General features: G+C 40.4%; 1 protein-coding gene across 1 annotated transcript; it reads right to left on the bottom strand.

Moving 5' to 3' along the window:
• Nucleotides 1-6,243: 6,243 nt before the first annotated feature.
• On the bottom strand, nucleotides 6,244-24,540 carry LOC126307667 (anoctamin-8-like; the record flags this gene model as incomplete). The annotated part of the gene is given in 6 exon segments (XM_049992082.1): nucleotides 6,244-8,541; nucleotides 8,618-8,802; nucleotides 13,312-13,443; nucleotides 13,520-13,717; nucleotides 24,132-24,377; nucleotides 24,466-24,540. Coding segments are annotated over 6 exon segments (1,674 nt in total), but the record flags the coding sequence as incomplete, so codon positions are not given.
• Nucleotides 24,541-24,805: the final 265 nt, after the last annotated feature.

Raw genomic sequence — 24,805 nt, 5'->3', positions numbered from 1 at the left:
GCACACACACACACATATCCATCCGCACATACACAGACACAAGCAGACATATTTACAGGCAAAGAGTTAAGGGCAGAGATGTCAGTCGAGGCGGAAGTACAGAGGCAAAGAAGTTGTTGAAAGACAGGTGAGGTATGAGCGGCGGCAACTTGAAATTAGCGGAGGTTGAGGCCTGGCGGATATCGAGAAGAGAGGATATACTGAAGGGCGAGTTCCCATCTCCGGAGTTCGGATAGGTTGGTGTTGGTGGGAAGTATCCAGATAACTCGGACGGTGTAACACTGTGCTAAGATGTGCTGGCCGTGCATCAAGGCATGTTTAGCCACAGGGTGATCCTCATTACCAACAAACACTGTCTGCCTGTGTCCATTCATGCGAATGGACAGTTTGTTGCTGGTCATTCCCACATAGAAAGCATCACAGTGCAGGCAGGTCAGTTGGTAAATCACGTGGGTGCTTTCACATGTGGCTCTCCCTTTGATTGTGTACACCTTCCGGGTTACAGGACTGGAGTAGGTGGTGGTGGGAGGGTGCATAGGACAGGTTTTACACCGGGGGCGGTTGCAAGGGTAGGAGCCAGAGGGTAGGGGAGGTGGTTTGGGGATTTCATAGGGATGAACCAAGAGGTTACGAAGGTTAGGTGGACGGCGGAAAGACACTCTTGGTGGAGTGGGGAGGATTTCATGAAGGATGGATCTCATTTCGGGGCAGGATTTTAGGAAGTCGTATCCCTGCTGGAGAGCCACATTCAAGGTCTGATCCAGTCCCGGGAAGTATTCTGTTACAAGTGGGGCACTTTTGGGGTTCTTCTGTGAGAGGTTCTGGGTTTGAGGGGATGAGGAAGTGGCTCTGGTTATCTGCTTCTGTACCAGGTTGGGAGGGTAGTTGCGGGATGCGAAAGCTGTTTTCAGGTTGTTGGTGTAATGGTCGAGGGATTCAGGACTGGAGCAGATTCGTTTGCCACGAAGGCCTAGGCTGTAGGGAAGGGACCGTTTGATATGGAATGGGTGGCAGCTGTCATAATGGAGGTACTGTTGCTTGTTGGTGGGTTTGATGTGGACGGATGTGTGCAGCTGGCCATTGGACAGATGGAGGTCAACATCTAGGAAAGTGGCATGGGATTTGGAGTAGGACCAGGTGAATCTGATGGAACCAAAGGAGTTGAGGTTGGAGAGGAAATTCTGGAGTTGTTCTTCACTGTGAGTCCAGATCATGAAGATGTCATCAATAAATCTGTACCAAACTTTGGGTTGGCAGGCTTGGGTAACCAAGAAGGCTTCCTCTAAGCGACCCATAAATAGGTTGGCATACGAGGGGGCCATCCTGGTACCCATGGCTGTTCCCTTTAATTGTTGGTATGTCTGGCCTTCAAAAGTGAAGAAGTTGTGGGTCAGGATGAAGCTGGCTAAGGTGACGAGGAAAGAGGTTTTAGGTAGGGTGGCAGGTGATCGGCGTGAAAGGAAGTGCTCCATTGCAGCGAGGCCCTGGACGTGCGGGATATTTGTGTATAGGGAAGTGGCATCAATGGTTACCAGGATGGTTTCTGGGGGTAACAGACTGGGTACGGATTTCAGGCGTTCGAGAAAGTGGTTGGTGTCTTTGATGAAGGATGGGAGACTGCATGTAATGGGTTGAAGGTGTTGATCTACGTAGGCAGAGATACGTTCTGTGGGGGCTTGGTAACCAGCTACAATGGGGCGGCCAGGATGTTTGGGTTTGTGAATTTTAGGAAGTAGGTAGAAGGTAGGAGTGCGAGGTGACGGTGGGGTGAGGAGTTTGATGGAGTCAGGTGAAAGGTTTTGTAGGGGGCCTAAGGTTCTGAGGATTCCTTGAAGCTCCGCCTGGACATCAGGAATGGGATTACTGCGGCAAACTTTGTACGTAGAGTTGTCTGAAAGCTGACGCAGTCCCTCAGCCACATACTCCTGACGATCAAGTACCACAGTCGTGGAACCCTTGTCAGCCGGAAGAATGATGATGGATCGGTCAGCTTTCAGATCACGGATAGCCTGGGATTCAGCTGTGGTGATGTTGGGAGTAGGATTAAGGTTTTTCAAGAAAGATTGAGAGGCAAGGCTGGAAGTGAGAAATTCCTGGAAGGTTTGGAGAGGGTGATTTTGAGGAAGAGGAGGTGGGTCCCGCTGTGATGGAGGACGGAACTGTTGCAGGCAGGGTTCAATTTGGATAGTGTCTTGGGGAGTTGGATCATTAGGAGTGGGATCAGGATTGTTTTTCTTCGTGGCAAAGTGATATTTCCAGCAGAGACTACGAGTGTAGGACAGTAAATCCTTGACAAGGGCAGTTTGGTTGAACCTGGGAGTGGGGCTGAAGGTGAGGCCTTTGGATAGGACAGAGGTTTCGGATTGGGAGAGGGGTTTGGAGGAAAGGTTAACTACTGAATTGGGGTGTTGTGGTTCCAGATTGTGTTGAGGTTGAGGTTTGTTGGAAAGGTTGTGGAGGGTGAGTGAGTTGCTATGTACAGCCGGTGTGGATGCGGGAGAGGAAATTAGAACAACATGCCACCCTCCACCTCAAAAAACTATCCAATCTCCTGGTTTCCCACCTCCGGAAAGGCAACTCACTCACCCTCCACAACCTTTCCAACAAACCTCAACCTCCTCTCATTGCACACAGACCCAGTCTCTCCCATCTACTCAATCTCCCACTTCCAGCTCCACTCCCCCCAACACTTTTTCGACTTTTTTCACACCTTTATCTCTCCCTATATAAATCTCTCTTTACTTTCACTTTAACCTCATATTACCCTTTCCACCTACCAATACCATGTCAACCTCACAACATCCCTACAACGACCCCATTAAATTTTATTTACATTCCCTCCGCAAACATGCCTTCACCCTAGCCAGATTACGCTCCCATATTTTATTTACTCAGGCTTGTCTGACATTTGGCATTACTCCCAAAGGCCTCACACTTAAAGTTCCCATCTCTGGCTGCAATCCTTCTTTCCATCAGTCCTTATACCAGTTCCAAACAGCACAATCCATAGCCCTCACCCGCCTAATCCTTCACCTATACATCGACTCGGCCAATGAACACACCCGTCAACTCCTATCCCAAATCAAAGTCCTCAATCTTTCCTCTCCCGCATCCACACCGGCTGTACATAGCATCCTCCTACAGGCCAACCGCAAATTAGAACAACATGCCACCCTCCACCTCAAAAAACTATCCAATCTCCTGGTTTCCCACCTCCGGAAAGGCAACTCACTCACCCTCCACAACCTTTCCAACAAACCTCAACCTCCTCTCATTGCATACAGACCCAGTCTCTCCCATCTACTCAATCTCCCACTTCCAGCTCCACTCCCCCCAACACCTCAAAATTCTAGCCAACACAATCTGGAACCACAACACCCCAATTCAGTAGTTAACCTTTCCTCCAAACCCCTCTCCCAATCCGAAACCTCTGTCCTATCCAAAGGCCTCACCTTCAGCCCCACTCCCAGGTTCAACCAAACTGCCCTTGTCAAGGATTTACTGTCCTACACTCGTAGTCTCTGCTGGAAATATCACTTTGCCACGAAGAAAAACAATCCTGATCCCACTCCTAATGATCCAACTCCCCAAGACACTATCCAAATTGAACCCTGCCTGCAACAGTTCCGTCCTCCATCACAGCGGGACCCACCTCCTCTTCCTCAAAATCACCCTCTCCAAACCTTCCAGGAATTTCTCACTTCCAGCCTTGCCTCTCAATCTTTCTTGAAAAACCTTAATCCTACTCCCAACATCACCACAGCTGAATCCCAGGCTATCCGTGATCTGAAAGCTGACCGATCCATCATCATTCTTCCGGCTGACAAGGGTTCCACGACTGTGGTACTTGATCGTCAGGAGTATGTGGCTGAGGGACTGCGTCAGCTTTCAGACAACTCTACGTACAAAGTTTGCCGCAGTAATCCCATTCCTGATGTCCAGGCGGAGCTTCAAGGAATCCTCAGAACCTTAGGCCCCCTACAAAACCTTTCACCTGACTCCATCAAACTCCTCACCCCACCGTCACCTCGCACTCCTACCTTCTACCTACTTCCTAAAATTCACAAACCCAAACATCCTGGCCGCCCCATTGTAGCTGGTTACCAAGCCCCCACAGAACGTATCTCTGCCTACGTAGATCAACACCTTCAACCCATTACATGCAGTCTCCCATCCTTCATCAAAGACACCAACCACTTTCTCGAACGCCTGAAATCCGTACCCAGTCTGTTACCCCCAGAAACCATCCTGGTAACCATTGATGCCACTTCCCTATACACAAATATCCCGCACGTCCAGGGCCTCGCTGCAATGGAGCACTTCCTTTCACGCCGATCACCTGCCACCCTACCTAAAACCTCTTTCCTCGTCACCTTAGCCAGCTTCATCCTGACCCACAACTTCTTCACTTTTGAAGGCCAGACATACCAACAATTAAAGGGAACAGCCATGGGTACCAGGATGGCCCCCTCGTATGCCAACCTATTTATGGGTCGCTTAGAGGAAGCCTTCTTGGTTACCCAAGCCTGCCAACCCAAAGTTTGGTACAGATTTATTGATGACATCTTCATGATCTGGACTCACAGTGAAGAACAACTCCAGAATTTCCTCTCCAACCTCAACTCCTTTGGTTCCATCAGATTCACCTGGTCCTACTCCAAATCCCATGCCACTTTCCTAGATGTTGACCTCCATCTGTCCAATGGCCAGCTGCACACATCCGTCCACATCAAACCCACCAACAAGCAACAGTACCTCCATTATGACAGCTGCCACCCATTCCATATCAAACGGTCCCTTCCCTACAGCCTAGGCCTTCGTGGCAAACGAATCTGCTCCAGTCCTGAATCCCTCGACCATTACACCAACAACCTGAAAACAGCTTTCGCATCCCGCAACTACCCTCCCAACCTGGTACAGAAGCAGATAACCAGAGCCACTTCCTCATCCCCTCAAACCCAGAACCTCTCACAGAAGAACCCCAAAAGTGCCCCACTTGTAACAGAATACTTCCCGGGACTGGATCAGACCTTGAATGTGGCTCTCCAGCAGGGATACGACTTCCTAAAATCCTGCCCCGAAATGAGATCCATCCTTCATGAAATCCTCCCCACTCCACCAAGAGTGTCTTTCCGCCGTCCACCTAACCTTCGTAACCTCTTGGTTCATCCCTATGAAATCCCCAAACCACCTCCCCTACCCTCTGGCTCCTACCCTTGCAACCGCCCCCGGTGTAAAACCTGTCCTATGCACCCTCCCACCACCACCTACTCCAGTCCTGTAACCCGGAAGGTGTACACAATCAAAGGGAGAGCCACATGTGAAAGCACCCACGTGATTTACCAACTGACCTGCCTGCACTGTGATGCTTTCTATGTGGGAATGACCAGCAACAAACTGTCCATTCGCATGAATGGACACAGGCAGACAGTGTTTGTTGGTAATGAGGATCACCCTGTGGCTAAACATGCCTTGATGCACGGCCAGCACATCTTAGCACAGTGTTACACCGTCCGAGTTATCTGGATACTTCCCACCAACACCAACCTATCCGAACTCCGGAGATGGGAACTCGCCCTTCAGTATATCCTCTCTTCTCGATATCCGCCAGGCCTCAACCTCCGCTAATTTCAAGTTGCCGCCGCTCATACCTCACCTGTCTTTCAACAACTTCTTTGCCTCTGTACTTCCGCCTCGACTGACATCTCTGCCCTTAACTCTTTGCCTGTAAATATGTCTGCTTGTGTCTGTGTATGTGCGGATGGATATGTGTGTGTGTGTGCGAGTGTACACCTGTCCTTTTTCTCCCCTAAGGGAAGTCTTTCCGCTCCCGGGATTGGAATGACTCCTTACCCTCTCCCTTAAAACCCACACCCTTTCATTTTTCCCTCTCCTTCCTTCCTTCCTGACGAAGCAACTGCCAGTTGCGAAAGCTCGTAATTTTGTGTGTGTGTTTGTGTGTTTTGTTCATGTGCCTGTCTGCCGGCGCTTTCCCGCTTGGTAAGTCTTGGAATCTTTATTTTTAATATATTTTTCCCATGTGGAAGTTTCTTTCTGTTTTATTAACAACATAGTTGCTATGTCTTGTTTGTTTCTCATCATGCAATCACGCCTCTCCTACATTTTTGCCCACAATGTATTTTACTTAAACTTCTATGCAAAAAGTCAACTTTTTAATGCACTCAGTGTCCCAATATACCATACTATGACTACTACGTAGAGTGATGAAAATTTAGATAGTGATGTATGGTGAATGAAGCGATCCATTTATTTAGTCTTTATTGATAATATACTAACTTATGAAGGGCTGATCCTGTTAAATAACACCAAAAACGTGCAATATGCAAACAAGTTTACTAAAATCTTTATTCTGCATTTCCAAAATATAACATATTACAACAAAATGTGAACACTGCAGCAGACTCATACTTTGATCACTGCATTCAATTGTTGAATGTGTGCATCTTAAATTACACCACTTTGTTATTCTAAATCGTTTGCTCATGTCGGATATGTCTAAAAGGGTTACTAAGACCTTATGTTATGATCAAAATATTTTTTTGCTTTACTGTAGTTAAATATATATGCAGGAATTATGTGCTTGATGGTTTCAATGATGAGATGACCATTCATAAAAATATTTGCAATTTCACAGAATCTTAAATATAAAATAAATATGAAGTGTACTTATGAAAAGGAAAAACATTTATAGCATTTTCAACAAAACCTTTGTGTATTACAAAAGTATTTTCGCTCATGTAAGAAAATAGCTTTAGGATCATTATTTTAAAAGTCTTCTTTATTCAATGCAGTTATTAACGAGACATTTTTCACAGTAAAAAAATTTTAAAATTTTAGAAACACGATTTGCAATTATAAACAAAATTATATCATGCTTAATTTAGGAGTCACTGTATATAAATAACTTGCACATTTCACATTGATAATGGAATGTATGAATAAGTATATGTGTAATGAATCTAAGTACACTTGAGTATTTATACATTTATACTTCACCTCAACAAACTAAATTCCATACTGCAGTAGGCACTTGGCAACGAACGGTAAACGTCAACTATTTCATGAAACTATTACCTAATAGCAAGAAATGAGGAAAAACCATACAGCACCAAACATAAAACAGTATCTAATACTCTTGTGCTTTACACTGCTTCTCGCTCACATACATAGCACTTTGACAATGGCAAGCTACACACTGATGATACTTTTACCTCTACCCACACATGGAAAAATGAAAACAATTCACATACTATTACAGCTCAATGGAGCTATTTGACAGTTTTACTGAAAATCTGTTCTGGAATATATTTTACTTTGTGTCTCTTCGGTAAAACAAATAAATAACTCATTACATTTGAGACATAAAAGCATTTTCTAATGTTCACATAATTTAACTAATATTTTGTAACACTTTTCTTTTCTTTTAAATATACATCAATGTGAAGCACACTGAAAGATTATTGTACAGCATATGGGGTAGATACAACACAGACACCATTCTATCTGTATGTATGGACTGTACGATCATACCAACTGAAATATAGATAAGTTTATAGAGCAGTAAAGACTACATACATTAAGTTACAGTAAGTTTCATCTATAGGAAGTACTCAACAGGAGAGACTAAATTAAAACTGATGACATAAGTACCATACAAACAATGAAGATGATGGAAGTAGGCGCTACATATTTCCAGAATTCTGATTTTTGCGTCTTTGGAGATCGACAGCAACATCATCCACTGAGATGAGTTTTTCTATGGGAATACAAGACAGTTCTCCACCAACAGTGGCAGGTGGTGTCCACTTCTCCTTTGCTCTCATTTCTGCTTCCTTCGCTTCTCTAGCAGCTCGTCTTTCCTTGAGCTTGAGAGAGAAGATTGCTACACTACGAGCCCTTTTCATCAGACTCTGTTTCACTCTAGTTTTCTTCGCAGCTGCTGCTTCTTCAGGTTTTACCACAGTCTCATCTCCCTCCTGACTTGACACAGTGCGGCTACTATCTGATAAAGACATTTCCTTCTGTTCAGACTTTTCTGGGGAAAAGCGGAACTTGGGGCGAGGATGAGTGGATGCCCAAGGAGGGGCAGAACGTAGAAGATCGGAATCAGAGGATGCAGTAAGTTCTTTAGGTGTCACTATGCAGTCAGTGCTCCGGTGAGTTGCTAGATTTTCACCTGATCCACCTGCTACAGTCTCTGAATCACAGGATTTTCTACCTCCTTCAAGACCAAGATGTCGAACCCAGTCCACTCCGTGAGGCCCTATGGTAAGATGATACCCGAGTGATTCCCCTTCAGGGGATAACCACTCATGAGGTGATGCCCTCTTGTTTGTACTTTTGGGCAAAGTAGGGGATGGTAAACTATCAGGTGTTCCTGCAGAAGCAGCACTTCCATCTGGAACAGCTTTTGCAGCACTCTCGGTAAACTGATGCCCAGTTTCTGCAGCTTCAGTCTCCTCAACAGTTCCTTCCTGATCCACTTCTTTGTTTTCATCATTTGCTGGGGAAACTACAAAACTGAAAAGCAAACACTTGCATGACAGAATATATAAATGTCAGAATTTAGTAAAAGTATTAAAGAAACGTATTTTACCGGCCAATGACGGTGCTCGGTGCACTGACTGCTGAATCTCGTGCTGGAGTGGAGGCTGTTGTGGAAGACAGTCGACGACAAGCCTCTCTACGAGCAAATTCAACTTTTGCCATCTCTGTAGCAACCCATTCAGGGACATCAGGGATAGCACAGCTTATTAGGAATCGCAGTATTAACATGATGTGCTGTAAAAAGCAGTTACAACATGTGTCACACACTGTGAATAGAATAAAGCAGCAACCTGAAAATAATGGGCTGGCTATTGTTTCTACATTTGTTAAAATAAAAAGCTCTATGGGGAAACAGATGAGAACTCTTGTGTTAGCTGGAAGTAGCTGTTGCCAGAAATTATTAGAAATCTGAGTATATGGGTGCACTGCTTACCGTATTTTATGGACTATATGACACATTTCTTTCTTTGAAAAATTGGCTCCAAAAGTCATGCGCACTTTGTACTTGAAATTAATATAAAAATGTCCAGAATGTCCAGCAGTGGATATAAAATTCCTGCCAGTCTCAAAAATGGCCATATTTTTGGTGCTGTAGGAAGGCTCTCTCTATCAGGCAACATTGGGATTCAACTGGCAGCAGCAATGGACCGATGTGACAAATATGAGTTGCAGGGATTCAAAAGCCTGTTAGGACTGTTTCCCTCTCATCCCACCATTACAAACTCAGAACACTTTCTAGCCTGTGAGCATAATTGCAGTCTACGGTGCCAGTGAACTAATGGACTATGGATGGAACCAACATGAATTCCTGCTGAAGGGAGTTTTAAAACAACCGACAATCAAACAAGTGTCAGTGGATACAACAGCTGTGGTCTAGAGTGATTGAAGACATTATAGTTAAATCTTTCAAAAAGTGTAGAATAAGTAACACCCTCGATGGCAGTGAAGCAAACACTTGCATGACAGAATACATTAATGTCAGAATTTAGTAAAAGAAGAGGATAACAATAACAACAAAGAGAAGGAAGAAAAAGTAGTAGAAGAAGAAAGTTCATATCACAATTTTCAAGGATTTTAAAGGTCAGTTCAGTTTTGCAAACTAAGAATTTATTTAATGTCTAGCTTGAAAATCAATGATAAAAATGGTAGAATCTTATTTCAAAAAATTCTTAAAAATTAAGCTGCATCTTATCTGTAGTGGCTAATAGTCCGTAAAATATGGTATGAATGAACCTAAAATTCACCGAGAAATCATTTACAGGAAGGGCAAATCCATATTTTAAATATACAATTCAGAGATAGGTTAAAAGGATATTCAGAAGTAGATGAGTCAGGGTAAAGTAGGTTTGTTGTTTCAAAATGAAGATTTGATTTCCACAATGTTTTGTTCAAACTCAGTTACCTACTTTCCTACACAATGTCGTCCATGTTTTCGATTTTTTTTCACTCCCCCCTACCCCCCCCCCCCCCCCCTCTCTCTCTCTCTCTCAGGAGTATGATAGATAAATGGGTATTCCTTGAGTTCACTGAACCTCTGACATGCTACTTGGAAAGCTGCTTTTCTCTGCTCACCTCAAGCCAAAAGATTTGCAGTGGTGTCATATGAGGATGAGTAGGTATTTACTGACAAGCAGCTCAATTCTGCATAATAATTAGATGCCAAAATTGATCCTTCCCTCAAGAAATTGTACTGGTATTACTTTTTGTAATGGAATGATCAAGCATGTGAAGTACTGACTATATGCCAAAGGCAGTTTACAACTGTGCCACGAATTGTTGAACAAACAGATTGAGCAGGAACTAACTTTCTCTTACACAAAACAGAATACATATGTTAAACAACTGACTTTTTGATAAATATATACAATTCATTACAAATCTGTTGAATCCTGTGGGGCAGCAAAAGATTCTAGGATTATTTGGATACTTTACCAGTCATAAGAGTTTCTATGAGATTCCAATTAGGAAACATCACTAAGAAAGCACTTCTAGAGCAGTTCCTGAACACCAAGTCAACATCGTCAGTGTTGCTGAAATGTGAGGAACACCAAGAAGTAACACAACAATCCAATACATAATTCTTTTCTCTGACTCTCCCTTCATTTATGAATTTCTCACTATCCAGATGAAACCTAAACAAAGCTGTAGCATTGATGAACATATGCTGCAGTAGACTAATGTGTGTTGAACGTATGCCTTCTTTCTCAAGACCTGCATACCAGTATGTGATGTTCAGGAATGTTTTTCACACATTTTAAATGGGAATAAATAAAGACGAGTTAAGTGCAGCCTTAGGAAGAAGTCCCAGAAACTTTTCACACACTGCAGCACTCTAGAGTGGTGTGTCAACAACATCTGTTTACAGAGCTTTGCATTAACTCAAACTAAACATAGGAACTATCCTATAACCAAAAATACTCTGCAAGATTGTCACAGACACATTGGCAGTATGTGGTCTTGTATTTTCCTGCATAAAATAACCACAGGGCTTTTCATTATTTATTATTTCTTTGAAAATGGTTGCAATACAGGGTGATTATAATTACAGTTAAACTTTCAAACCACCATAGAAATAACAGCACTAGTCAGAATGACTTCAAATTACAATGGAATATTATTGGAGAATGTGGAAAAATGTACAGCAGACTAAATAGTAAATAGTTACAAAATGTAGCAATAGATGGTGCTGTAAGCATCATAATTTAACAGCGGTCAACTGCAAATGACAAATGAATCATACAAAAATGCCTAAGGTGTACGTTTGAGGTTAAACAAACTGTACTACTCAGTTTGCATGGGTGTACAGGTGTGATACTGTTAGTTACATCCACCACGGCAAGGTCACATCACTTTGAATGGGGGAAATTGGATTTTAATTGTCTTGAGGCCAAAAGCCGCATAAAAAGCATCACTCACCTCAGTTTTCAATTGTCCTGAGGCCAAAGGCTGCATAAAAAGCACCAATCACATCGGTTTTTAATTGGCCCGAGGCCAAAAGCCATATAAAAAGTATCATTCACATTAGTTTTTAATTGTCTTGAGGTCAAAAACTGCATAAACAGCATCAATAAAAATCAAATCGAATTATTAATTTCAATGTGACTGGCACAAAACATGTACAATATGCTGTCCACCATTTCTACAAGGTCACGTTCAGAATGTGCCGTGCAATGCGTACCTTCAGTGCAGTTTGCAATCAGATAGCCCCACAACCAGAAGCCATATGAATTAATATCAGGTGATTGGGACGGCCAGGCTGTAGGCAAATGGCAGCTGATAATTCTAGCATTTCCAAAATGGTGCTTCAGTAGCTGGTTAACTGGATTGTCAATGTGCGGTGGTGTGCCAACTTGCATAAAAATGATCGCATCTGCACACCCATGCTGTTGGAGAGCTGGAATGACGTGTTTGCACAAAAGACACTCATAGCGCTTACTAGTGATGGTACAGGTAACAGGACCGGAAGCACCTGTCTCTTCAAAAAATATGGCCCTATGATAAATGATGCTGTAAACCTGCACAACACAGTGACCTTTTCAGGATGGAATGGTACTGGTTTATTAGCGTATGGATTTTACGTTGCCCATATATAACAATTCTGTGTATCAGCATATTCTGTCAGAAGGAAGAGGGCTTCATCTGTCCACAAAATCTTCCACGGCCAATCATTGTCCTCTTCCATGTGAACAAGAAATTCTAAAGCAAAGGTCTCTCTTGCTGGCTGGTCAACAGGAAGCAACTCATGCACATTGGTAATTTTGAATGGATACAAAGAAGGATAGGATTTCACACATCGTGCTCACAGGTACGTCCAATGTTCACGCAATTCTCCGTGCACTGTATGTTTGCACACCATTACTCATCTCCTCCTGCATTGGTTGGCCACTGCTTCCACTGATGTCAAATCAATTCGTTTCCTCCCTCTACTAGGTTGTACACCAAAATAACCCGTCTTTTCGAATCACTTTCTCCAGAGCCATGGCAGTCATCTGACCAACACATTTTTTCAAACCCTTCAGTGTCCAGAAGTTCTGCAGAGCGACACGTGCACAGTCATCATTCTTGTAATAAAGCTTTACAAACAGAGCGTGATCCTGCATTGATACAGTTGTGGCGAACGTCACAGACGCAAAAGAAGGAAAAGCCATGTAGCTCGCATGTTTAACCAACTTCAATGGGTCATGCGCATGACAGGTGTTTTCATTTTAGTATTTTGACACATACGGCGCCATCTACTGATCAATTTTTCACACTTTTTTTGTCCTTCTGCCATATTTTTTTCCCTTCTCCAATATAATTCCATTGCAATTTGACATTATTCTGACTAGTGGTGTTATTTCTACAGTGTTTTGAAAGTTTAACTTTAAGTATAATCACCCTGTATATTGTCCACACGCCTACCGGAATTTATGGTTGTCACAATATATCAATAATTTGTCTCAACAGGTGACATACGAATAAAAATGAACTGATTTTCTAGCTGGATCTACTAAGTGGGTTGGTGATTTCCTTGTCTGGAGTTGAAGACAGTTTGGCTGATGGAAATGAAAGATTCTGATTATCCATAATACTAAGTCTGATGAATCTGAGATGAAATTTGCACATGTACATAAAGCAAGATAGTAACATCTAAATGTTCGTGGAAAGTTATACACTATTATATACTGCTCACTAAAATATCAAAATTTTCATCTCTCAAAAATAAAAATAAATATAGGTAATTCAGCTGTTATAAGATCTTACCTCAAGTGCAACTATAAGCAAAATTGTCTGTGTTGTAGACATTTCTGGAAACATTCTGTGTACTTGACCAGAGAGTCCAATAAGGGCACAGTTGACTAAGACAGCAATTAAGCACATTACCTCCATGGCATTCTGCAGTGGGAAAATTTTTTGTTAGCTATTAATTCATAGTTACTTGAACATAAGCATCTTACAACCTAACACATACCTGCCAAGTACCAATGTTTGACACTCTCTGACCAAATGGTCTTTGAAATATAAAGCACAATTTGAATGCATCACTACGGATTTCAATCAAATTGTTCAGCAGAGCACAGAAGGCAGCCATAGGGAATGCAGAAGAAAATAAAACAACATAACCCAACTGTATAAACATTTCCAGATGATCCGCAAATGTTCCATCATACTGAAACAAAAGATTAAAAGGTGTGATAAGTTATGCAGTATATCAACAGAAAAATTAAAATATTATATAGTCTGTATCTTAAATTGTACAACTGTTATTTAAAATCGAATAAATGAGCTTACTAATTTCTGTAAGCTAATTTGTGATATGAAATTAGGATTTTGCTTATAAACACAAATTCCAAGAGTGTTCTGTATGTCATATATATAGTGTGGTCAATTTTCTTTATTATGGTTAGCATTTATGTTTGCACTTGCGATGAAAGGTACATTGCTGATATGCTCAATGCAAGCCAAAGTCTTTTTTTTTAAATTTCACCACATCTGTTGCAAGCAGAAATATTTTTCTTGGCTTGTACTGAAATATGGACTCTCCAAAAAGTAACAGGCAATGTTGGTTGCACGCAGTAAAATTTGGTAATTGTACAGAAAAATGAGGCTTTTCAACTTTTGGCTCAAAACACATGAACATCCTGATATCTATAATAACTTTTCCTACACTTTCATCTGCTACACCTATTCCACTGCCTTTGCTCAGAAAGAAATCTCCTATCCTCTGTTGCTCCTCCCTAGCAGTGAAGTTTCTACTTCCAATGACTGATGCACCTTATACCCTTCATCACTGAGTATTATGCAGGCCTTGGATGTCTCAGTTGAATGCCAGCGTTAACTAAAATTGAGTCTAGGAACTGCCCTATAATAAAAACAGTCCAGTATTCTCATAGACACATTGGCAGTATCTGCTCATGTATGATCCTAAATGAAATAACTAGAGGTGTTTTCATTGCTTGTGTGTCTTTAAAAAGGGCTGCAACAAACTGTTCACTTATGTACTGGAATTTATGGTCAAAACATATCACTACTTTGTCCAAAGACATGACATGTGTGAAAATAAGTTTAATCTGTTAAGTTGGTTGGCAATCTTTCTGTCTAGAGCTGAAAAGAGCTTGGTATGTTAGAGGATGGAATGGAAAGATTCTAATTGTCCATTGTGCTATATCTGATGCACCTGAGACCAAATTTGCAAAGTAAACTCAGAAAAGATAGTAACATGCAAATGTTCATGGAAAGTTATATACCATTATATGCTGCTAGCCAAAATACAGAAGTCCTTACCTTCAAAAAATAAAAATAATTATTGTTAAAACATCTGTTAAATGATCTTACCTCAAGTGCAACTATGAGCAAATGGACACTTTGAATACCTCCAATTAGCACTACCTTCCCTAATCTTCGGATATGGGAACTTGTTCTAGAACATATCACATTGTTCCATCACCCTTCAAAACCAAATGTTTTTAGCCTACTTGTTCTTGGCTTTCTTCATACAATGGAGTTTGTTTACAATTTAATGTTTTACTCCATTTATTACCCTTCATTAGTTTTATTCGCGCCACTGTCATTTTATTTTATTCTTCTATACATATATTCGTTTCTCATTCTATTGTCGTTGAGCTTAATCTGACACAGTACTTCCTGATAAACTATATTTGGCTTCCTGTACTGACAAAATTTCCTTCTTTTTTGCCCCTTTTCTTGTGCAAGACACAGTGAGTCCCTCTTATTTGAGTTCTCCCACTCCAACTACTACTTTTCTTCTCTCCTGAAGAAAGAACACCAGGATTTAAAATCTGGGAGTAACCCTATAACAATTTATAAGCAAATAAAAGTCAGAGAAAAAGAGAATGCCAAGAAATGTCTCCTTTACAAATAGCACATATGATGCATATTTTGTTAGCTTGTTTTGGAAGCTACAGCACATTTTTAGCAATCTGAATTGGTTAAATATTGCTACGTTGTTTAGCAAAAATGAATTTTTCCTCTGTGTAGTACCAAAGAAAACACCTCCATTGGGTAACAGGCAACATCCAAACAAGATGAACATATATAGTATAGCTAATGTGTAAATGTCTTGTGCTCGACAACGGAATTTCACATAGAGAAAAAAGGTGTGATTGAAACTTGGACCTTACATTATCAATGTGACAAAGTACAGCACTATCATCCTGCTTAAACTGGATTAACTCTAAGGGTACATACAATTTTAATGGATAGGGCCACAGTCCATACTGCTTGTGGCTCACACTCAATTTTGCAACAAGGTTTTAATTGTGGCCAAATTGCAATACAGTTAGCCTGCCAAGTTATAAGGTTCCACACTGTTTGTTAGTTCAGTAGACCTCAATGCTTAGACATATGCAGATCACTCTAGTGCTATTCTATAATTTAATAATCAAACAAACCACCACTAATTTACCACAATGATCTATAAAGCCATTGACTAAATCTATGAATAACTTTAATGTTATCAATAATGGTTTATAATCGAGATGTGTTACCTTCGAAAGCCAATACGAAAAGTACCAATGGAATTTTGTAAGTTTCTTGTCTAATTTGATTAGAGCTATTAAAAATCCAAGAGCTACTTTGGTACACCATAATACTGGCCATTGTGCTAACTTAATAGAATTAAATAGCAGATATTAAATGCCCTTCATTATGAAGTTATTAAACATCTCACACAGGATATTGCATCCTAATCTCCATTAAACTTTTAGACCACAGTTATCAGATGCGGTGAAGCAAATCTCACCATTTCTTTCGAACAGTAATTGATAGGCATGTAAATATTTTCATATGAGAATTCATTCCAACTGAAAGACTTCCTGACATGGAAGGGTTCATTGTTTCAATACTGAACCATGTTTGTGGTACTACTATTACCTCGCTCTATTAACATTATTATTATAACTGTCCCAGGTTACAAGTACTACAGTGGCTGGAGATCAGAATGTGCGATCGTTTTATCTCTGAAACACCCACGAAGATGACAGCATCACTAACTGATACACTTGCACTGAATGTCATCATTAAATATAATGGCTTTAGTTTGCCCTTGCTTTTGCCCATACTGCAGTACCAATCTATCCAAGACCTAGTGACTAGTGTTCAAATGCCGCATCAGTTAATAACTCAGACCACTGATATTGCAACAACTGAAAAGGCTGCTATCCCTCTTCAGGAACTGTATCTAGTGTGGTCTCTGCAGAAACACACCTAGGATGTGGTTATCTGTATGACTCAGATGCACAAGCTACCTGAACACAGCAAGGTCCACAGTCCATGAGAGGAGGAGGAGGAGGAGGAGGAGGAGGAGGAGGAGAACAAGACAAAGACAAATGGAGGCGAGATATGAAAGATGGGAGTAAAATGAAGACAGTACAGTATACCAACATACATTGAAAGTAAACAGTAAATATATATTAAATAAATATTACGAACATACAGGAATGTGAAACAAATACTAACAAAGAGATAGCGGGGCTGGCCAGTACTTAAAAATTTACATTCCTAGCTTTTGGAATAAATGTTGCTTCATCCCTTCTTCCCTTTCTTTCCCCTCTCTCCTCCCTGATGAAGGAACATTTATTCTGAGAGCTAGGAACGTAAATTTTCGGTTGTTTTTCTGTGTATCTATCGGCTGTACTGAGATGAGGTAAGTACTGGCCAGCCCCGCTATCTCTTTGTTAGTATTTGTTTCACATCTTTATATGAGATTTTCCATTAATTATTTAGAACATACAGGAATATCTATTATAACATAACAAAAAGAACAGAAACCTAAGGAATTCCCTGCACGACACTGGAAACAACAACAACAACACTGTATTATTGTAATGATGTATGTCCAGCAATAGGCGGTCCATCTCAGCAGCATATATAGTGTTTTTCATTAAGCTGGTGAGTTAGCTGGTTCTGCTGTATACGTAGAACGAGTTCAAATTGTTATAAAATGGCTAACAAATAATACAATCACAAAATGCATGCCTCTGAGTATCACGACCACCCTTTTAGTTTTTGAACATATTTTCAGCTTTCTGCACACTTTTTGTCCCTGGTATTCTGTTATTTTCTCCAACATGACACTTTCCACTGCAACATAACCCCACTTTTTGTCACAAGATTTGCTGCATTATGAAGTCAAAAAGTGTTGGGGCACCAATAGCTGTCTGCTAAAATGATGTCAGGCATGTAACTAGTAGAATGTAAACCACCATTCTACTATTAGTACAACTGCAATAACAACAACTACTATTATTTGATTTTGCATACAATTCACAGACAATTCATTAAATAGAAATTTGATGGTGTTCAAGATGTGACTCCAAGTAAGTGGTACAAAAAAAATTCATCTGATGTACTTTGAACAATTAGGCAATTGTCCTTGATTCACGAAGCATGCTGATACAGAAATGGTCCAATTGCAAACTGCTACCATTGTGGAGGGAGCACATATTACCTAACACTTTTTCATTCACATTTGTGATCATTTTGTGACCAACTAAAGCTAATAGTCTAATCCCTTACTAAGGAAACCACCACCCCTTTCAGGTTCAGCCCACTATCAAGGAAACTGATGAAGGATATAATACACAAGAATAATTGATCAGTTGCAAATCTTTTGTCTATAAAACTTATCAAGCAACCATAAAAAAATAAAGTTAACAAGGAACCTACAAACATGATACCTATCTAATAATGTTTCTATTGCAGTTGAGAGATGTTCCTTGGAATTAAAGGTCATCCCTGAAATTCATGTAAGCTGCAGAGCACCATGATTCCAACATGTGAATTCACTCAGTTCTCTCTGTACACTCATGTTTCAAAGAAAGTCATCCTCTTTCACAGGAATATACATTCTACTTGAATGATGATAGAAATATGGGGTAAATTTTACTTTATGTACTGAAATTGAGAGGGTTTGCTGGATGGCAAAACCATGGAATATTCCTGGAGCAACTTCAGTTTTAATTATATTCCTTCATATATAAAAAATAATGATCCACAGGGTCAAACAACAGTTGCACTTGTTACATGAGCTGATAAAGAATGCTATCTTGGTGGACTGATGTTAAAAGTTTATCTAGGAAATAGTTGTAAGTTGCCAGTTTTTATGTTTGCTGGTAGGGGCCTCTGAGGGGCATTTAGCTTGCTCACTTCATCATTACTCAGTGGGTGATGGTGATAAAGCAACAATAAGATGTATTTCACATTCTTAGTTTCAACATGTGTGATTCAGTTACGACTGTGCAGAACAATTTTTGTTGAGAGTACGCCATTGCACATTCGACAGTGTAAGGAGGGTACAGAAGTTCAAAATGCACCGTTTGTCTCTAAGGTCACCTGATCTCATAGTATGTGATCTTTTCTGGTGGGGATTTGTAAAACAATTTAGGTAGATCCCTTCCGACAACTTTGGGTGAACTGCAACTTTGGATGAACTCATCAGCAGTAATGTAGTAATTCCAGGCATTTTTTGCAGAAGTATGGGACAAGTTTGACTATGGTCTGGATTGTGAAAAATTGTAAAAAGTACCCCAAGGTTGTATGTGCTTGCATACGAGAGAAGTACCTATGCTTCAGTCCCCCCCCCCCCCCCCATGAACCATGGACCTTGCCGTTGTTGGGGAGGATTGCGTGCCTCAGCGATACAGATGGCTGTACCGTAGGTGACACCACAATGGAGGGGCATCTATTGGTTCCTGAAGAGGGGCAGCAGCCTTTTCAGTAGTTGCAGGGGCAACAGTCTGGATGATTGACTGATCTGGCCTTGAAACACTAACCAAAACGGCCTTGCTGTGCTGGTACTGCGAACGGCTGAAAGCAACGGGAAACTACGGCTGTAATTTTTCCCAAGGGCATACAGCTTTACTGTATGGTTAAATAATGATGGCATCCTCTTGGGTAAAATATTCTGGAGGTTAAATAGTCCCCCCCATTCGGAACTCCGGACGGGGACTACTCAAGAGGACATTGTTATCAGGAGGAAGAAAACTGGCGTTCTATGGATCAGAGCGTGGAATGTCAGATCCCTTAATCGGGCAGGTAGGTTAGAAAAATTAAAAAGGGAAATGGATAGGTTAAAGTTAGATATAGTACGAATTAGTGAAGTTCGGTGGCAGGAGGAACAATAATTTTGGTCAGGTGAATATAGGGTTATAAATACAAAATCAAATAGGGGTAATGCAGGAGTAGGTTTAATAATGAATAAAAAAATAGGAGTGTGGGTAAGCTACTACAAACAGCATAGTGAACGCATTATTGTGGCCAAGATAGACACGAAGCCCATGCCTACTACAGTAGTACAAGTTTATATGCCAACTAGCTCTGCAGATGATGAAGAAATTGATGAAATGTATGATGAGATAAAAGAAATTTTTCAGGTGGTGAAGGGAGACGAAAATTTAATAGTCATGGGTGACTGGAGTTCGTCAGTAGGAAAAGGGAGAGAGGGAAACATAGTAGGTGAATATGGATTGGGGGCAAGAAATGAAAGAGGAAGCCGAATAGTAGAATTTTGCACAGAGCATAACTTAATCATAGATAACACTTGGTTCAAGAATCATAAAAGAAGGTTGTATAGATGGAAGAATCCCGGAGATACTAAGAGGTATCAGATAGATTATATATTGGTAAGACAGAGATTTAGGAACCAGGTTTTAAGTTGTAAGACATTTCCAGGGGCAGATGTGGACTCTGACCACATTCTACTGGTTATGAACTGTAGATTAAAACTGAAGAAACTGCAAAAAGGTGGGAATTTAAGGACATGGGTCCTGGATAAACTGACTAAACCAGAGGTTGTAAAGAGTTTCAGGAGAGCATAAGGGAACAATTGACAGGAATGGGGAAAAGAAATACAGTAGAAGAAGAATGGGTAGCTCTGAGGTATGAAGTAGTGAAGGCAACAGAGGGTCAAGAGGGTAAAAATATGAGGGATAGTAGAAATCCTTGGGTAACAGAGGAAATACTGAATTTAATTGATGAAAGGAGAAAATATAAAAAAGCAGTAAATGAAGCAGGCAAAAAGGAATACAAACGTCTCAAAAATGAGATCGACAGAAGTGCAAAACGGCTAAGCAGGGATGGCTAGAGGACAAATGTAAGGATGTAGAGGCTTATCTCACTAGGGGTAAGATAGATAATGCCTGCAGGAAAATTAAAGAGACCTTTGGAGAAAAGAGAACCACTTCTAAGAATATCAAGAGCTCAGATGGAAACCCAGTTATAACCAAAGAAGGGAAAGCAGAAAGATGGAAGGAGTATATAGACGGTCTATACAGGGGCAATGTTCTTGAGGACAATATTATGGAAATGGAAGAGGATGTAGGTGAAGATGAAATGAGAGATAAGATACTGCGTGAAGAGTTTGACAGAGCACTGAAAGACCTGAGTCGAAACAAGGCCCCCGGAGTAGACAACACTCCATTAGAACTACTGACGGACTTGGGAGAGCCAGTCCTGACAAAACTCTACCATCTGGTGAGGAAGATGTATGAGACAGGCGAAATACCCTCAGACTTCAAGAAGAATATAATAATTCCAATCCCAAAGAAAGCAGGTGTTGACAGATGTGAAAATTACCGAACTATCAGTTTAATAAGTCACAGCTGCAAAATACTAACATGAATTCTTTACAGACAAATGGAAAAACTGGTAGAAGCCGACCTTGGGGAAGATCAGTTTGGATTCTGTAGAAATGTTGGAACACGTGAGGCAATACTGACCCTACGACTTATCTTAGAAAATAGATTAAGGAAAGGCAAACTTACATTTCTAGCATATGTAGACTTAGAGAAAGCTTTTGACAATGTTGACTGGAAAACTCTCTTTCAAATCCTAAAAGTGGCAGGGGTAAAATAGTGGGAGGGAAAGGCTATTTACTATTTGTACAGAAACCAGATGGCAGTTATAAGAGTCGAGGAGCGTGAAAGGGAAGCAGCGGTTGGGAAGGGAGTGAGACAGGGTTGTAGCCTCTCCCTGATGTTATTCAATCTTTATATTGAGCAAGCAGTAAAAGAAACAAAAGAAAAGTTCGGAGTAGGTATTAAAATCCATGGAGAAGAAATAAAAACTTTGAGGTTCGCCGATGACATTGTAATTCTGTCAGAGACAGCAAAGGATTTGGAAGAGCAATTGAACGGAATGGGTAGTGTCTTGAAAGGACGATATAAGATGAACATCAACAAAAGCAAAACGAGGATAATGGAATGTAGTCGAATTAAATTGGGTGATGCTGCGGGAATTAGATTAGGAAATGAGGCATTTAAAGTAGTAAAGGAGTTTTGCTATTTGGGGAGCAAAATAACTGATGATGGTCGAAGTAGAGGGGATATAAAATGTAGACTGGAAATGGCAAGTAAAGCATTTCTGAAGAAGAGAAATTAATTAAAATTGAGTATAGATGTGAGTGTCAGGAAGTCGTTTCTGAAAGTATTTGTATGGAGTGTAGCCATGTATGGAAGTGAAACATGGACGATAGTTTGGACAAGAAGAGAACAGAAGCTTTCGAAATGTGGTGCTACAGAAGAATGCTGAAGATTAGATGGGTAGATCACATAACTAATGAGGACGTATTGAATAGAATTGGGGAGAAGAGGAGTTTGTGGCACAACTTGACAAGAAGAGGGGACCGGTTGGTAGGACATGTTCTGAGGCATCAAGGGAAGACCAATTTAGCATTAGAGGGAAGTGTGGAGGGTAAAAATCGTAGAGGGAGACCAAGAGATGAATACACTAAGCAGATTCAGAAGGATGTAGGTTGCAGTAAGTACTGGGAGACCAAGAAGCTTGCACAGGATAGAGTAGCATGGAGAGCTGCATAAAACCAGTCTCAGGACTTAAGACCACAACATCAACAACAACATACTTCAGTTAAAATCTACCCCATGTTTCTATCTTTATTCATTTATTTGAAGTGCTATGGATGGTGAAAAATGGTACCACAGGAATTGCTGCTATTGGTGAATGTAGGTTCATCTCAATCAGTTTCTGAGCAAACACCCTAGAGAACAGAATGCAAATGAGATTTGGAGCCAAGTACTCCACAAAAGGGCATTGCTCACAGCAGCACATAATGCTGTTCATCTGAAAAAACAAGACAGAAATGGAACAGTGTCTGCCTGGAGGTATGGTCTGTGATGTCATTTTGCCTCTTTTCAAATTGTGTGAGGCATCAAGCACTCAACATTCCCACAATTTGGGATATCTACATGATATAAAGCATCGATAAGTAGCTTCAGCAGGATATGGCATACCTGAAGAAAACTGTGGGCACACTTCTTTACTGAGATCAGGTCATTATCAAGGCTAGGGGTTGTGGTACACAATATTATGATGATGAAGGGGGTAACGAATTTTTAATCTGGTGTGCTTAATAGGTTTGTCAGTTTCAAAGAATATTGTGCGTACACAGTAGCTCAATCTAATTTTAAAAGGTAATGTGACCTAAAAGAACACATTCATTCAAAGGAGCAACATAATAGGCAACTGTGCAGTCCTTGTTTTCGCTTACACATTCATACACAATAATTCTGAAGAACAGTCTGGAATGATCATTGTTACCTATCAGTGGAGGGTATTTTACAGAACATTAAAAGATAAAGTTATCATGGACAGACCACTGGAGTTCCAGTCTACCACACTGACAATATTCTTCAGCTGCAATCACTAGTACATAATCAGTTTTTTTCTCTCCTTGGTTTCAAACTCTCATTAAATACATGTGGTGCTACTCAAAATATACAAATATTAGGCTGAACTTATGTTGACATGGTGGGAAGTCTTGTATGTATTTGTGTATACTTCTTACCAATTTGGAATGAGCATTATGGATAAAATACTAGTTGTATTTCCCCACAAATATTTAATCATCTTTTGATCGCTTCTAAATGGTGATTCAGTGCTCACCTCATAAACCAATGGAAACTGACATGAGACTCCTGTATCTCACAGCTTGAGAATTCAGGCCTCTATACCAGGCAGTTTCATGTGCAGAAATTACATGAAAAATGCCATCTTCCACTTCTTTTTTGCAAGGTAGTGTCATGAAATGTCAGCCTGTTCCCTTGTGAGAGTACTGACCAATACAGTTTAAAGAATTCATTCCCATGTTAAATAGTTAAGAACAGGTTAATACATTAATAACAATTTATGACAACAGTGTCTGCATAAATATTCAAAGATCCCGGAGAACATCTGTAATTACATGCATTTCTATGAAAGAACTTCTAAACAGCCTCATTATATGTATCTATATATGTACTCATGACTCATAACCTGTCAGTTGTTATTTCTGTAGCCTCAGTATTAATTTGTTTTCCTTCTATTGCATCATGAGCATGAAAGTGAGGATATAACAACACAGAATAGTGGTGTCTCACATGATTTGCAACTACCAGTTTTTCAGTGAGTTTTCTTTTCTACTCTATGGACCACATCCCTTGGTACAATCTCTCTCTCCATGCTCAACATTTCGCTGATAAGAGCTAATGAAAATTATATTTTTTAAATGCTCAGCTTCTTTGAATTTTGAGTTGATAGTATTTACAAATCTCATTCAAATGTTAACAAACCTTGAAAAGTGAACTCTCTAGTTCTGCTTGACTTATGTTCCTGTTTCCTGTTTTATTTGTAGTTGTCCCATCATCTGCTGTTACTTGAGGTTCTTTCGAAAGATCTTTCTTAGCCTCTGAAGGGCTCAGGGCGCCAAAGAGATCAAAACTAAGTTTTGCCAGGCGTAATTGCTCCAATAAATATGGAAATGCTGATTCTTTAAGATTACCAATAACTTGCCTTGCTATGAGAAGGGCAGCCAGTTGCTGTAATATGGACAAGGAAATATAAGTTTTTATTTACATTATAACAAGAAACAACAAAATTTTTGAAAGTTTATGGTTCATGTCTCACCTCTTTCAGTTTCTCTTGATCTTGAAGATAAAATGCTATATAAAATAGCGACAGGAAGGAATTCACAAACTGAAACTGAGAATACAAATAATAAGTACAGATTAATTCCTGAAATCTGAGATTGTTTCATTTTCTTTCTTGATATTCTTTAAGGGGGCTCTAGAAAAATACAACACGAAGACAAACATGAATAACTGCCACTTGGCAGTGAGAAATGTAAAATTTAAATGTTGGTGGTAATTTGAAATTTTCTTAACATAGCTGCAACAATTTGTACTTTCTTATACTATAAATTCTTGTCTTCCATATCTGAAACATTTGATAACTTATTCTTCTTGTC

Source organism: Schistocerca gregaria, unplaced genomic scaffold (genome assembly GCF_023897955.1).
Source record: "Schistocerca gregaria isolate iqSchGreg1 unplaced genomic scaffold, iqSchGreg1.2 ptg000355l, whole genome shotgun sequence".
NCBI lineage: Eukaryota > Metazoa > Arthropoda > Insecta > Orthoptera > Acrididae > Schistocerca > Schistocerca gregaria.
This window is presented reverse-complemented; position numbering and strand designations above follow the sequence as displayed.